Genomic DNA, 16,404 nt, shown 5'->3' on the forward strand with positions numbered 1-16,404 from the left:
ATGTTTGTCTCTATAATGTGTGTATAAATGCCCTCCCCAAATTACATCTTGGTCAGAAATGAATGCAGACTGATGATTTTGCTCCTTGGGGACATTTTGGCCCTCTGCGTCTTTGCTTAGTGCCACACACTTTATCCCTTGCCCTGCTGCAGTGGCGTTCCTTCCACACCTTTGACATACCTGTCTCCCCCCCCCCCTTAGCGCTGCGAACACTGTCAACGTACGGGGGCCACAGTTGGCTGCTGCCTCTCCGCATGCATCAGCAACTACCACTTCATGTGTGCTCGCCTCTGCCAGTGCACCTTCCAGGATGACAAGAAAGTCTTCTGCCAGAAGCACGTTGACCTCCTGGATGGGACGGTAAGTGGGGAGGGCACCATCAGGCTTCCTGTCGCCTCTGGGATGAGTGGGTCGTGGGTGGGACAGTTCTGTTAGGCCTGGCATCTTGAAAACCAGAGTTATGTCGTTGTCCCCCCAGCAGCCCAAACATACATACATGTAATTTTGCAGAGTTTTGTCTTCTGATGCTTGGTCACTGCAAATTGAATTTAAGAGGGTCCCTTGGCCATGTTGTCTGCCTTTTTAGGAGATAGTTGCTGAAGATGGGTTTGATGTCTTGCGCCGCGTCTACGTTGACTTCGAGGGCATCAGCTTTAAGAGGAAGTTCATGGTGGGCCTGGAGCCAGACACCATCAACATGATGATAGGTAATATATGGGGACAGGGCAGGAGAGCAGCACTTTGCTATGCAAACACTGTGGTCCAGAGTAGATGGGATTTTCTCCTCTAGCAAGTGGGTAGTTCTGCAGTTGAACATGCAGGGAATAGGAGGGACCAGCTTGCTTCAGAATGGAGCGGAAGGATCTGCAACTGGAAATGGATTCATCACCGCTCTTTGCTCCTTGTATCTGTCACGGCTCTGTTCTGGCAGTGTCTGCGCTGGTTATCTCAAATACCAGCAAATAAGCTTGTTGTTAATACTTAATGGGAGCAGGGAGAGAGAGAGAGGGAGGGCCTCGACTACAAGGGAAAAAGTAAACTCCGAAACCATTGGGGTGGAGAAACATTTGTCCCCTCTGAACTATATCTTAGATTGCATCCTTTCCCATAGTGTCAATGCCGACTAAGCCAACCCCTGTCTGTGTGCCTACACCTTGAGTTCCTGCATCTTGGCTAGGCCCATTCTGGGAACCCAGAAACTAACTTTCTTGGTTCCCTTGTAGACAGAGTGTAGGATGCCCTCATTTAGCCTCTCCAGAGGTGCCTAAAAGGCAGAAAATCTAAGCAACTATTCTTTATCCTTTCCCTTTGTTCATGCACTAATTACCATGGGATGCCGTCCATTGGGACACCCTCAGGTACAAACTCTGTTGAAACAGAGGCTTCTGCAGCAGAACTCTCTCCAGTGGATTGTATCCATTAGGTCTGATAGGTTTTTCTCTCTCTCATGCTCTGCCATCCGTAATAGCCTCTCTAACCCACATCCTGAGGCAACTGCCTTTCCGTTACCCTCATTTTTGCTCTGTTTCTGGCTCTTTGCTCAGTGTGTTTCTGCTTCCAGGCTCCATGAAGATCGACAGCTTGGGGATGCTGACAGATCTGTCGGAGTGCGAGGGACGCCTCTTTCCCGTAGGCTACCAGTGAGTATCCGCATTAAAGTTGGTAGCAGCCTCACACCCACCTTAAGTGACAAAGGAAGAACAATCCCATGCTAGCTGTCCTGAGGATCGTCACCAGGGGAGCCATTATTGGGGGGGGGGGCGTGTATGGATACGAGATGGCTTTTGGCAGGGGGTACCCAGAAGAAAAGGACTGGGCAACTGCTTCTGTGCAACACTGCTTCAAAATTCTCTGCCAGCTTTAGGAGTCCTCACAGCATTTGGGGCCGTTCCTTCAGCTCTGATTTGGTCAATTAGGAAGAGCAAAGACCCAGTTTCCAAAATCGCATTGAGACCATGTTTTCCTCTGATCATACTAAAATCACATTTACTGAGCAAACAATGCATGCCTATTGCATTTGATTATGAGGTCGAAAGACCCTGAGCTCCTTTTTAGGCAGTCAAAATCCAAGAGCACTCAACACGTGGAAGTAGATCCGGCTGCATTCACTGTGTGCCCAGGAATCCTGGATTTCACCCATGTGAAAAAGGGCTTAGGTGTCCTGGGTGGCCTTTAGATGGGCTGCTGCATTGACTGTCCACACCGTTGAAGCTAATTGCACTCTTTCCAGGGAGCTGCACTCAGTCCTGGCTCCTGGATCTTACCTGTGTGGTGCCTGCTTTTGCAAGCACTGGTTTGTTGCATTCACACTCCACATATTTGGGTATGGATGGATCTTGAGAGAGACACTCAAGAATTGAAAATGCACTTTGTGTCTGAAGCATCCCTTGGTGGTTTATGTACTGAACATTTTGAGTGTTTAATAGGAAGGGAGGTGTGTGTTAATGTCGCTCTTCTCTTAATACAGTATTAAATTAATGGTATCAGAAAACTTTTCCACTGTGGTTGCTGCTGTGCGGATGTTTGCAGCACTCTGCATCCCTCAAGTAACCTCTCCAGAGGAAAAATTGCCCACCATTTGCCTTCCTTAAAAGGATTGTCATACTGTTTCCCATTTATAATAATTACGGGCTAGTGAAATAATAGAAATACATGTTTTAAAAAATCATTTCGATCCTTATTTTAGTCTAAACCCATTCATTTTATCTGGCATGAAGGATTCTACTGAATAGATGCTGAAGCAGATACTATCTTAGCATGGATTAGCTTACCATTGCGAGAGCCAGTGTGGTGTAGTGGTTAAGAGCGGTAGTCTCGTAATCCTGGGTAACCGGGTTCGCGTCTCCGCTCCTCCACATGCAGCTTCTGGGTGACCTTGGGCCAGTCACACTTCCTTGAAGTCTCTCAGCCCCACTCACCTCACAGAGTGTTTGTTGTGGGGGAGGAAGGGAAAGGAGAATGTTAGCCGCTTTGAGACTCCTTAAAGGGAGTGAAAGGCGGGATATCAAATCCAAACTCTTCTTCTTCTTCTTCTACCATTTACGCCATCCTCTTGGCAGGGTGGCTCAAGAGAAGGGAGGGACTTTATCCTCCTCATCTCCTTGGGAGCTTTCAGCACGTTTCTTATGGTTAAAGCATCACCTGCTACGGTGATGGCGAGTGTGAAACCAGAGTGTGGTCATTATTCCAAGTGGATTAATGCACAGTGTGGTGTGTTTAGGTATCTGCACACATGGCATGGGGGATTATATGCAACCACTCTTTTCCTTCCCTCCCATTTTTTAAATTTTACCAATTGGAAAATGCTTGTAAATGATCTGTGTCCCCCCCCCTTGATGTGAATGAGGGCTGTGTAGGATGCAGTTCAGGATGCTCTGCATCTCACAGCAGCCAATCAGATATTGCGTAGTCACCTGTAACGACATACGAGATTTGTAGCATAATGCAGTACATGGGTCACAGCAGCCTTTGCCAAGCTGCTGCCCTCCAGATGTTTTTAACTATATCTCCCAGCCAGATGCTGGGCGTTGGTGACGGCTGGCTTTCAGGTCCTACCCAGAAAGCTTCTAAATAGCTAACATCTTTTAAATTTGCTGTTGCAACATTTATTCCCCAACTTTTCTCTAGAGAGCTCAACTTGGAGGACATGGTTCTCCTTTTTATCCTCACGACAACTCTCTGAAGTAGATTTGAGTGGGAGTTGGAGACACCCAGTGAGCTTCATGGCCTAGTGGAGATTTGTACTCTGGTCGGCAAGGTCCTAGACCCAAAACTCTATAGTCATCACATCACATTGGCACTCAGCATATTCCCCAGCTGTCAGAATCCACTCTTGCAACTGTGCAGAAGGATGGGCCTTGGTTTGATCAGCTGCCATGTAGATTCTTTAAAAGCTCCATAACAACCAGAACCAGAAAGCCGCCTTTCTCCTTTGCCCTCTCCACAGTCCTCTCTCATTTGCTTCTTGCTGTGTTCTGTCCAGCAAGAGCCATGGAAGTGTCTCCCATTTAATTCTGCAGGATTTTGCCAGACTTGGGAAGAGTTTCCCTGCTTTTGACAAAGGACAAAAGATCCTTGCGATCTTCTGCAGTAGCACACACAACCTGGGAAACTTGTTTTTCAGCAGGTATCACTTTCCCTTTCTTTAAAAGGGCAATGCATGTCTCTACCTGAGGCCTGGGTGCCAACATGTCTGCTTCCACTTCTGAGGTGTTCATATGAAGGTTGACAGCCATTCTCATTATGCCAGTGCCCTGCAGTTGTGGACTGTGATGCACAAAGATAGCTGCTCTTTACACAGCCTCTGAAAATGTTTTCCTGGTTGTGTGCCTTTTCTTCCCTCTGGCTATTTAAATGTTTGCTTTCTGGAACTGCACTTGGCGTCCATCTGGCAAAAGCAAATCAAATGTCACATGAAAATCTCTGATGCTTGCTTCCTCTCTGCTGGTCAGGGATGCAGAAATGAGAGAAGTTCTTTTTCTTCTTCTCTGAAGTTGTGTGAATTGTTCTCTCTCTTCCTGCCTTCCCCAAACTGGTGGTTGCCGGATGTTTTAGACCAACTCCTATCAGTCCCTGACCAGCACAGCTGAAAGACATGCCTTCTGAAACATCTGGAGCCCATCGGGTTGGAGAAGGCTGAATTATCTGCTGGAATGTGCCAACAAACATTCACAAATCGGTTTTGCAAAACCTTGTTACCTGTTTATGGATAATCTGCTCCACCCATGGTGAACCATCTAAAGGCCCTACCCAAAGAATGGAGAACCTGTGGCCTCATCTGTGAGGTCAGGCTCCAACTCCTATCATCCCCAGCCAGCGTGGCCAGTGGTCAAGGATGATGGGTGTTGTAGTTCAATAGCTTCTGGAGGGCCACAGGTTCCCCATCCTTAATTCAAATGCCCTAACTGCTAGGCATTTGCCACCAAGGATAGGTGGCCACTTGGTTGCAATGGGGGCTGGTCCATTGGGGCAAATGGGGCACTGCCTCGCCAACCTTCACCTTGAGGTCTCCTAGCCCACCTGTGGCCTTACTTGCAACCAGTCCAAAGGGTGGCTCTGGCTGTCTTGCTACTTGCACCTTTGCCTCGGCGTTACCCATGTACAACTAAGTAGGGGCGGGTGCAAAACTTAGTTGGCTCTGCCAATCATTGGTTCCACTTACTGTTAGACTCCTTGCTTTCTTCCCAGCAATCCTGCGCCACTGCTTTGAGCAAAGAGCCCCATGGCAGCTAGAAGGCAATTCTGATGAGACTGCCTTTGTGTTCCTTCCACCCCCCAGGTGTTCCCGTATTTATTGGAGCACGGTGGACGCCCGCAAGCAGTGCTGGTACAAGTGTCGCGTCCTGGAGTACCGGCCGAAGCTGAGTCAAGAGGAGCCTGATGCCTCGGGAGTGCAGGAGGAGAACCACACGATAGTGCACAGCCCAGCTGCCCCTGCAGGTAAGGGGATCTGGGATGTGCAGCTGGGCTGGCTTTTGGATACCATCATCCTCTCCATCTGCAGTAGGAAGTCAGGGTGGCGATAAGTTTTCCTGCCCACTTGCATGTTGTGGGGGGACTCTCTGCATCCAGCTTGGCCTGACAAAGAGGTTTAAAGTCAAACCCTTTAAGCCAGTTTACTGGTTAAGCTACTTCTCTGGGGCAAATAACCACCCTTTATTGGAGTTTACTAGTCCATCCTTTCTGCTCAAAACCAGAATACAGTCATACCTTGGTTGCCAAATGCCTTGGAACTTGTACGTTTCGGCTCCCGAACGGTCAAAAACTGGAAGTGATTGTTCCAGTTTTCGAATGATTTTCGGAAGCCGAACATCCGGCACGGCTTCTGATTGAGTGCAGGAAGCTCCTGCAGCCAATCAGAAGCCGCGCCTTGGTTTTTGAACGGACTCCCAGAACGCATTTTGTTTGAGAACCAAGGTTTGGGTTGGGGCCTGTCGCCCTTCAAAGTTTATGGGCTCCAACTCCCATAAGTGGGGGGGGGGGGAGTGCTGGGAGAGAAAAATAAGAGCAAATGTATATAAGAGTACAGGTCTTCAGCCCATGTAGACCAAATGGGCAAATAATCTGTTCTGGAATAAGGCAGTTTTCTTGGTTCTGTGCTGTCTTTTCTCAGCACAAAGCCCACAGTAAGGGTTGCCGGCTTCTGGGCGCTGCTATTGCCATGCTTGGTCTCTTGTCATGTGCCTTTTCATGTTTTCAGATCCTAAACTTGGGAACGAGCACCTTCAGGATGTGCCCCCTCCACTGCCGTCGCTGGAGCGCCACTCCCCCGCGCAGAACCCAGGGCCTCTGCCACCCCCGGAGTCTGCGGCCTCCAAACACAGGTCTCTCACTGGAGCTCGCATCAAAGTGCCCAACTACTCCCCTACTCGACGACCCATAAGTGGGGTGTCATCCCGCCCGCTGCCTTCTCCTGGTGAGTAGCTTCAAGGCCACGTAGGCAGCACAGAGACAAGAGGGTCTGAAACGGAGGCCAGCAGCTGGATGCTCCAGGGCCACTTAGAATCATAGAATCATAGAGTTGGAAGAGACCACAAGGTCCATCGAGTCCAACCCTCTGCCAAGCAGGAAACGCCATCAGAGCACTCCTGACATATGGTTGTCAAGCCTCTGCTTAAAGACCTCCAAAGAAGGAGACTCCACCACACTCCTTGGCAGCAAATTCAGGAAGTTCTTCCTAATGTTTAGGTGGAATCTTCTTTCTTGTAGTTTGGATCCATTGCTCCATGTCCGCTTCTCTGGAGCAGCAGAAAACAACCTTTCTCCCTTCTTGCTTTGAAACAAGGCTAATGGAACAGGAGAAGCAGGAGAGGAGCATTAGCGAGTGCAGGGAGAATGGGGCATGAGCCCATTGGTGATCAGAGATGGGGAGAGGTTCTGACACGCCTGTGCTCTGCTGCATTCCTTTGCATGTGGGTTGTGATATTGTTGTGTCTGAGTGGCTGGCTGATAGAGAGGGTGTTTGAGGTAGACCCTGGGAAGCCCTGGCCAGTCAGCGTAGACCAGGGGTGAGGAACTGCAATGGCTGCATTCCTTTCTGAGCAACTTTCCGAAGACCACACAACTGGGGTTGGGGGGCAGAGGCAAATATGGGCAGAGCAATTTTGCCTTTGTCCGGTAGGCCGGTTTCTACATACACAAACACCTCTTTCTATCCAGAGGCCTTACCAGAGTCTAAGGGCACATTCCAGCTGGGCAAAAGCACTCTGGGTGTGGAATGGGGCCAGCGATAGAATTGTAGTGTTGAAAGGGGACCCCGAGGGTCATCAAGTCCAACCCCCTACATCCATGACAAATGGCCATCCATGTGTTGCCGGAGGAGTGTTCCCAGAGCCAGAGAGAGAGGCCTGGAAGGTGGCATTCAGACCCCCGGCCTTCCCCATCCCAATACTGAGCTAGACGGACACAGTGCTCTGACTCCAAACATAGGAAGCCGCTGTCTACTAGGTTCCTAAAAAGTTGCAAGTTATCTCATTGGGGGGGGGGGGAGGCGAGTTGTTCCCTGTGTGGCTAGTGCATTTGTGCATCTGCCTGTTTTGCTTCCCACCCCCTGTTGACATGCTCTTCCTGTTCCCTCCACCACAGGGAGCGCATCATCCATGTCCCACCACATCTTGACGGTGGGCGACCCCGACTTTCCCCCTCCACGCCGCACGCAGCGCCTCAGCCCCCTGTCTCCCAGCAGCGTCCCCCACGCCCGCCGCTCCCCCCTCCCGCCGCAAGCCGCTGCTAGCAACAGGACTAGTCCCCCCAGCTCCTCTCTCAGGGCCATGCCGCCTCTCCTGGACAACCCCCTGGCGGGGAGCGGCTTCAGGCATACTTCTACCTCTGACGGGCAGCGCCCCCTACCTACCTCACCCCCTCCCTCGCCCCCACCCGTCCCGCCAGAGCTGGCTTTCGAGCTCAACGTCTCCGACCTGGAGTTTGACGACAGCCTCCTGGACGAGCCTTTCCAGGAGGAGGAGCTGGGCGTGCCGCGAGCCTGCCCCTCGCCCAGCCTGGAGCTGCCCCAGCTGGACGGCCTGGGCGACGGCGAGAGCGAGGAGGAAGGGGAGGCCAGCCGCTACTTCCGCTTCCCCCGCACGGTGGTCACCCGGGAGCCGCCCCTGCCTCCGTACCCACTGGACCTCCCTCTGCCCCACATCCACCAGCTGGACGGCATTGACGACGGGACCGACAGCGAGGCGGATGGGGCAGGGGGCCACCCTCCGGCCAAGGGCAAGCAAGCGGAGCCCAGAGTCGAACGGGAGCTGGCTGGCCCTGCTCCTGCGCCGGAGGACCTGCCCTCGGACATTGTGGACTTCGTCCTGAAGAATATGGACACGCCGGAGAGCAAGGCGCCGCTCTCCTCCTGCCTCAACCAGGCAGCCTCGCTGCCACCAGCACCCCCTACCTCTGCCAGCCTCAACGGCACCGAGGCAGCCCGCCCCAGCCCCGCTCCAGACCTGGCCCCGACCCTGGCTTGTGCCCAGGTGCCAGGCACCGCTGAGGTCAAACTGCTGGGACCCGAGGGGCAGCTGCCCGGCTCCAGAATCATCCTCGTGAACAAGCTGGGACAAGTGTGCATGAAAGTGCAGGGGGAGGAAGGCGCCTTGAGCACCCCGGACGGGGAGCAGGCCTCCGGCTGCAAGGCCGTGCCAAGCCCAGCGCCGCCACCTCCTGCGCCCGTGCCCAACCTTGGCACAGTCATATTGCGAGCGCCCCTGGGCCTCACCTCCAGCCCTTTGCCCACGTGGACCATCCGGGGCCCGGTGCTCAGCATGGTGCCCATGATGAACGTCGTGGGCGCCGCCCCTCAGGCCGTCGGAGGGGGCCAGCTGGCACTGGGCACTCCAGCTCTGGTGACGCCCTCGCTGGGAATCCCACAGACGTGTCTACTTCAGCCAGTGGCTGTGAATTCTGGCGTGCTCAGCATCCCCGGCTTGGTGTCCTTGCCGGGGCCCCGGCCGGCCATCCGGGTCAAGAGGGTCTCCACCTTTGTCGGAAGCATGCCTCTCAAGAAGGCCAAGGTGGACGGCGCCAACGAAGAGGAGCCGCTGCCCGTGTCGCCCACCGTCACGCCAGATCACTTGGTGAATAACTGCATTTCTGGCAGCACGGCGGGCTCAGGGTAAGCGCAAGCATGCGTTAAGCATGGGAGGGCTAAGGAGAAGGAGTGGTCTTTTGTGGGTTTGTACTTCAGGCCAAGCATGGCTTCTCTGGATTCTTCTGGGTAGCCCCCAAGCTGTGTGTTTTGTTTGTGCCCGTGTTCATAAGACCTCCTTCCCCTGCAGCATGGGAAGGGTGCGGATGAAGACCCCCACAGCCAAGGGCGTCCTTGACCTGGATGCGCTCAAAGAGGAGGCAGGCGCTGTCGGCGAGCGTGAGCTGTGAGTGTGTGGTTGGAGGCTGCGGGATCCTGTTCCCTGCCTGCCGCAGGGTTTTTAAAGCAGCCCTTCTTTCTTTCATGCCCCCGCAGGTCTCCGATGGACCATTCGCCCTCCCTCGCAGCGTTACATTCCCATCCTGGAACGCCGGAACCAAACCAAGAGGCTCTGTTGGAGCCAGTCTGGCATAGATATGCAGGTACTGGGGTGTCTTGCCTGCCCCGCTCTGCCTTCGAAATAAGGGTGGTTGGTACTGAGCTGGGAGGCTGTGGGCTGGCTCCGGGCGTACAGAACCAGGGATTAAATGTCCACATTTGCTTTATGGGGCAAATCACTGTGCACGTGGTACTAAGAGCCAGGGTGGTATGGCAGTTGAGTGTGTTGGATTAAGACCAGGGAGATTTGAGTTCAAATCCTCACTCATCCCTGTAACTTGCTGCAAGTCATTCTCTCTCACCCTAACCTACCTCACAGGGTAGTTGTGGAGATTGGGGGTGGGACGAACTTGAAGAAAGAGACAAGATAGAAATATAATAAAGCATTAAGCAGCTATGTATCTCTTGTTCATTTGTTTTTAATGGTGTGGGCAGCTACCCCTTTCAAGTTCCCTTTAGAGATGTGTATCCCTAATCCCAACACCAGGTTTCTCTGGTGTGAAATCCCTCCCCAGCTGTCTGCACCATTGTTCGGTATAATATAATTTTATTCTCAATTTTATATTTGTTATGTGGTACGTGGCTCTGGTGCGTTTTATGTTAAGCAGTATATAAATTTGTGCAATAAATAAAAATAAGATAAATGGTGTTATATATACACAGTTGCGTTTTGTAAGCTGCTCTGGGAGAATGCTGTAAATCAGTTTCTATACAGAAAGTGGGTTGTATCCAAGCTCTGCTCAATGTAGACCCTTCACAATGAACGGATCTGTCTAGTCATGTACATTAATTTCAATGGGGCTACTCTTAAATGTGACTAAGGATACGGACTGCAGTGTTCCAGCCTGCATACCAGAGTTCAGAAAGTGAATCCTGGACCTGACAGGTCTCTGCTTTGTGAGCTTAGGTTTTTATTTTAACCCTGCTGTAAGTCTATTCCTTCCTGTGAATTAAGCCCTTTCCCACAGATGATGACTCCACGACAGCAGAGCTAATACGCCTGTGCCTCCTGCTCCCCCCCTTTTTCTCCCCTCCCAGGGGATCTCTCCAGCTCAGACGAGGACAATCTGAAGCAGGAGGACAAAGAGAATGAGATGCCCCGCAAAACGCAGCCCCACCTGTGCTTTGAGATCACCAGCGAGGACGGCTTCAATGTGCAGGCTGACAGCATAGATGGTGAGGGGAAGAGAATCGCATCGGTGGTAACGTTCCTTTGAACCTCTAGTCTCTCAGCTGGCTGGCTATACAGTGGTGCCTCGCAAGACGAAAAACCCGCTAGACGAAAGGGTTTTCCGTTTTTGGAGGCGCTTCGCTAAACGAATTTCTCTATGGGGTTGCTTCGCAAGACGAAAAAATGTTGCGAGTTCCCGCGTTTTTTTCTCGCTTTTTTCTGCCCTTTCCCTAAGCGCTAAGCCGCTTATCAGCTGTTCCGCTGATAAGCCGCTTCTCAGCTGATCGCTAAAAGCCGCTAGACCGCTAATAGCGCTAATCCGCTAAGCTGTCAATGGGCTTGCTTCACAAGACGAAAAAACCGCTAGACGAAGAGAATCACGGAATGGATTAATTTCGTCTTGCGAGGCACCACTGTAGTTGTTGTGCTGCTGATGCTGCTGGAAAGAGGGACACACTCCACAGACAACTGGGAGATTGTTTTTCTCCTGGGTACAAGCAGGAATTGTGTTATGCCTTGCTCAGGGAAGCCATAAGAGACTCTGTGGAACAGCAGCACCTTGGACCTCCTTTACCCAATGATACCCTTCTGATAATTATTTTGCTTTGGGTCAGATGCCTGCCTCTTACAGAGTAAATTACGGTTGCCTTCTCCATATTTAGGTGCCTGGAAAGCAGTGATTGAGAAGATTCAGGAGGCCCGCACCAATGCCCGGCTCAAGCACCTCTCCTTTGCAGGTAATAAGGTCCTGTTTGAAGGCTTCCGATGGGCATCTGGCTGGCTGCTGTGGGTGTCGGACTAGAAGGGCCTTAGGCCAGATCTGACAGGACTCTTACTTGGTTCATAGGTTGTTCTGTTCTGGCTGGAAATTACTTTACAGCTCCCAGGCTTGCCTACCAGTCTTTTGGTTTTTTCAGTTCAAGGCCCAGAGACAACAGAAAGGGAAACAATCTCTGGGAGCAGAAAACTGTCCAGAATAGCTGCTCCAAAAGAGGGAAGACTATAAGCTTAGGAGCTGTACAGAGGTTCCAAATAAATAAGAGAGCAGATGATGTAGAAAATCAGAAGCTGGAAAAAGTACATCAAGAAAGCAAAATGTCGTGATTTGTGTTGGGGAGGAGGTTTCTGGGGCTCTTCGGAGGCTTTGGGATAGGACTGGTTGTCTTGCACTGAAAGGGTGACTGGGTGCTGAATTTTAGGTATTATTGACTTTCCTGGCAGGGATGAACGGCGTGCGGCTGTTAGGGATGCACCACGATGCCGTCATCTTTCTGGTGGAACAGCTGTATGGTGCCAAGGCCTGCCACAAATACAAGTTCCGGTACCACCAGCATGAAGGCGAGGAGGAGGAGCTTCCGCTCAACCCTCATGGCTGTGCCCGAGCAGAAGTCTACGTCAGGTGAGGAATGGCCTTGCTTTCCCTCTGGGGAGTAGGAGTGGACTGCAAATTTCTCTACCACCCTTTATCCGTGGATCACGGGGCAGTTTACAATATACCCGTTGGATCACACACCTCTCTGGGTTTTGCAGGTCAGTTGCAGTGTGCAAAAGGTGTGTGCAATCATATATATTTTACGTAAAAGAAGAGTTCAAAATGCATATTTTACAGATGAATGCATTGAAAAGATTGATACAGATGCATTAATTTGTATAATTTGTTGTGAACTGCCCTGAGATCTATGGGTATAGGGCGGTATAGAAATTGAATAAAAAATAAAAAGTAATCAAAATATTTATTTTGTGTTCTTTTAGATAAAATGTGAATTTCTGTGCATTTTTACACACTGAAACTACTGCAAAAGTGCATACAAAATGCATACAATTTAAATGCAGACAAATAATAATAATAATAATAGTAATAGTAATAATAATAATAATAATATCTGCACAAAACAGGAATGACCTATAATTGAGACCAGTTGGGGCAGAATTTGGCTGCCCAGTCCATCCGTTACAGTTCCCATGATCCCATGTCATTTGCAGCTGATGGGATTTGTAGTCCAGAAACATATGGTGGGTCACCGATTCACTCCTTATTCCTAAATTGCATGCTTGCCTGGGTTGTATTGCAGCAAAAGGAGTAGGTGGAAATGCAGACAGTGTTACAGATAGTGTTTAAAAGAGAGAAGAGCAGGGAACCCAGAGGCCTTCTGAGATGGGCAGCCCTCCCCTTCTTTTGCAGGAAATGCACTTTTGATATGTTCAACTTTCTGGCATCGCAACATCGTGTGCTTCCTGAGGGAGGCCCTTACGACGAAGAGGAGGATGAAGTGCAGCTCAAGTCCACCAGGTAAGAATACGCCTGGCTTCTGCTGTCCTGAAACTGGTCAATCTTGACTTTGTCCCTTCATAGGGTAGGCTGTGAAAACTCAGCATTTGGTAATATGAATCTGACTAGATAACGCCCATGCTGTGTGTACTGCCAGGGAAGCTTTTAAAAACAGACCCTTCTCCTCTTCAGCCTGTGAAGCTCATGAGTTATAAAATTTCCAAGAGGATCGTTTTTCTCCAAAGCACTTAGAAATAGGGGCCCATGTTTCCTTGCCCAGATCTCATTTCTACATGATTAAAATGCATTGCTTGCTTGTAGTCAGTTGTCTTTCGGCTCTCTAGCCAGGTTTATGTAATAAAGGTGATTACCTGCTTTCCAGCACCAGCTTTTTTTGCTGCCAAGGAAGCCCAGTCCTCTTCTGTGCACCAGAGAGCACACTCAGGAAGGCAGCAAATAGCCCAAATTAGCATTGACCCAAAAAACAGGAGAGCTCACATACCCCGCAGAGGAGGAGGGCCATAGCTCAGTGATACAGCATCGGTTTTGCATGCAGGTCCCCAGTTCAGTCTCAAGGCATCTCCAGCTAGGGCGGGAAGAGACCTTTTCTGAAATCCTGGAGAGCTGCTGCCAATCAGTGTGAGCAATATTGAGCTAAATGGACTGGTGCATAAGACAGTTTCCTACGTTTCAGGAATTCCTCCCTCCAGAAGGGAAACTTTACTGCCCATTCCCACAATTTGTGCCATGATGTGGTGCTGCTGCTACTCAAGTTTTCTTCTCCATCACTTTTAAAACTGTCGTGCTGCACCCTAAACATCTGATTTTCGTCCTTGTGATTCTTGCTCGGGATCTGTCCATCTTGAATCTATTTTTACTGTCAAGGCAGCCACACTCTCTTTTGGCAGAAGCTTCTAAGTCTAGTCTGGTCTCCACTTCTTCCTTAGGCGAGCCACCAGCCTGGAGCTACCCATGGCCATGCGGTTTCGGCACCTGAAGAAAACCTCCAAGGAAGCTGTGGGCGTGTACAGGTAACAAGGGAGCTGCTGCTGCTTGTTTGAATCCTTGGCCATGGCCTTCCTAAAGAGGCCACTTTGTACAGAGAAGCAGCCCTGCTCCACGCTCGCCTCCAGGATGAACCTGAAAAAGAAACAGAGTACCCAGTGGCTGGCCCATCTTTGGCCTGCCTTGTTAACTCTCTTAATGCTGAACTGTATCTTTCTCCCCACTCCAGGTCAGCCATCCACGGCCGGGGCCTGTTCTGCAAGCGGAATATTGATGCAGGCGAGATGGTGATCGAATACTCTGGCATTGTGATCCGCTCGGTGTTGACAGACAAGCGTGAAAAGTACTATGACAGCAAGGTACTGAATCAAGAGAAGTGTAGAGTTGGAAGGGACCTTGAGGGTCATCTGGTCCAATCCCCTGCAATGTAGGAATCTTTTGCCCAACGTGGGGCTCAAATCCACGACCCTGAGATAGTCTCATGCTCTACCAACTGAGCTGATGGTCAAGGGAGGGGGGAGCCCATGACTGAGTTGAGGACAGGGTATAAATCAGGCATAGGCAAACTCGGCCCTCCAGATGTTTTTGGGACTACAACTCCCATCATCCCTAGCTAACAGGACCAGTGGCCAGGGATGATGGGAGTTGTAGTCCCAAAACATCTGGAGGGCTGAATTTACCTATGCCTGGTATAAACAACAACAATTATTGTTAACAGGACCAGTGGAGGAGGGAGGAGCTGGGCTCCCCAAATCGTCTCACTAATCTGAGCTCTCTTTTTCTCATTCCGACAGGGCATAGGCTGCTACATGTTCCGCATTGACGACTTTGACGTGGTGGACGCCACGATGCACGGCAACGCCGCCCGCTTCATCAACCACTCCTGCGAGCCCAACTGCTACTCACGGGTCATCCACGTGGAGGGCCAGAAGCACATCGTCATCTTTGCCCTGCGACGCATCTTCCGGGGCGAAGAACTCACCTACGACTACAAATTCCCCATTGAGGATGCTGGCAGCAAGCTCCCTTGCAACTGTGGGGCCAAGCGCTGCCGCCGTTTTCTCAACTGAGAGGCATTTTTTTGACCCGTGACCAGATTCCTCAGCTCTGTACCTTTCTCCCAGCCTGGCGTCAGTGAGGGGGGACACCAAGAGGCATGTCGGGAGCTTACCCACCTCACTGTAGCTTTCCCAGTGGGTTGCTGCAGGACTGACTCATCCCCTTGGTTCCCTGAGGCTTGGAAATGGTTCATCTCCCAGTGATGCCCGTTTTGTCTGGGAAGAGGGGATTCTCTTGGCAGTGGACCTGTCTGTGGCTTGAAATTATGGCAAGCAGAGATACGGGGCAAGAGTGGGAAGGGTAGTCCCCCCTGATCCCTTATCTGTGCCCGTCTGCTTTGTAGACCTGATTTTCTTTCCCTCTCCCTTGTGGGGTGAGAACAACTTTTTCTTTAATTTTGTACTTCTAACTTTTGTGATTCTCTTTCCTTTCCTGCTAAGGCTTTCTGTTTTAAAGTTAAAAAACAAAAACAAAAAAAACATCAAACCCAGGAGGATGTAAATATTTGTACAAATTTCTAAACCTGTTTATTTTCTATGCACTTTTTTATTTAAGATGCTCAGTCAACTCAGATGGTAAAGGGTTGGATTCTTGTTGGTATAATTTTAAATAAAACGCAATTTTGACACAAGACTGTCACATGGCTTCCATTGCAGCCTGAAGGAGGGGGCGGGGAGTGTGTTTGCGTGTAAACAACAAAGCCCATCCATCTGGAAACGGAGACAGCAACCATCTAGTGATTTCATATCAAAACTCTTCCAAAATGCAAAGGCACTGGCTGTCTTACATGTTCCAGAGCTTTACATATGAGCTCCCCAAAAATATAGTGGTGCACTGCCCATGTTGGTTATGCGTTTGTACTGCACACATTAATGGTGGAGCCCACATAGATCCATATCTAATGGCCTACTCCTTTCCAGAAAAGTGGCCAAGAAAATAAAAATAGAACCATTTATAGAGCCCCTTATGTTATTTGTTTGCCGAGTTCCCGTAGAAAGCACTTAGAACAGTCAGGTCGGGTACCTCCATCTCATTGGCTACCTCCCCATTTTGCCTGAGAGGCTCTTTTGTGCAGGCCACAAAAACACCACAAAAACGCCCAGCAGCCAAAAATGTACCCTACAGAGATTGAGGGGGGCAGATACAAAGGCTGCTTTTCTAGATATTGAGTGTGGGAGAGAGTTAAGTAGTTAAGGAACAGGCCCTGCCCAATGTCTGATGCCTGGTGTGGCTGTGGGGTGGGGAATGAGGGTTACGCCCTAAAGAGGTCCCTCATAAGGAACTTAACTGCGAAGCTTTAGAAAATGATATGTTACCTTAACCATACTTTGCTTGTAGTATAATTCATTCTCAAAATTATGATGCACCTTGCATCTAACG

The 16,404-nt window shown here is 50.3% G+C and overlaps 1 protein-coding gene across 2 annotated transcripts in view; it reads left to right on the forward strand.

Moving 5' to 3' along the window:
* The window catches only part of KMT2B (lysine methyltransferase 2B), a 61,888-nt gene extending 46,233 nt beyond the window's left edge, over window positions 1-15,655 (forward strand). For both annotated transcript variants that reach the window (XM_083750591.1, XM_083750592.1), the window contains exons 23-37: window positions 202-360; window positions 587-707; window positions 1,562-1,640; window positions 5,279-5,439; window positions 6,200-6,415; window positions 7,585-9,109; window positions 9,273-9,368; window positions 9,458-9,564; window positions 10,559-10,696; window positions 11,354-11,428; window positions 11,913-12,090; window positions 12,874-12,981; window positions 13,908-13,991; window positions 14,195-14,324; window positions 14,760-15,655. In XM_083750591.1, the coding sequence (XP_083606717.1) occupies window positions 202-360; window positions 587-707; window positions 1,562-1,640; window positions 5,279-5,439; window positions 6,200-6,415; window positions 7,585-9,109; window positions 9,273-9,368; window positions 9,458-9,564; window positions 10,559-10,696; window positions 11,354-11,428; window positions 11,913-12,090; window positions 12,874-12,981; window positions 13,908-13,991; window positions 14,195-14,324; window positions 14,760-15,035 (3,453 nt within the window). In that variant the 3' untranslated portion in view covers window positions 15,036-15,655. The remainder of the gene's footprint in view (window positions 1-201; window positions 361-586; window positions 708-1,561; window positions 1,641-5,278; window positions 5,440-6,199; window positions 6,416-7,584; window positions 9,110-9,272; window positions 9,369-9,457; window positions 9,565-10,558; window positions 10,697-11,353; window positions 11,429-11,912; window positions 12,091-12,873; window positions 12,982-13,907; window positions 13,992-14,194; window positions 14,325-14,759) is intronic.
* Window positions 15,656-16,404: the final 749 nt, after the last annotated feature.

Source organism: Podarcis gaigeae (assembly GCF_964106915.1).
Source record: "Podarcis gaigeae genome assembly, chromosome: 8".
Taxonomy (NCBI): Eukaryota; Metazoa; Chordata; class Lepidosauria; order Squamata; family Lacertidae; genus Podarcis; species Podarcis gaigeae.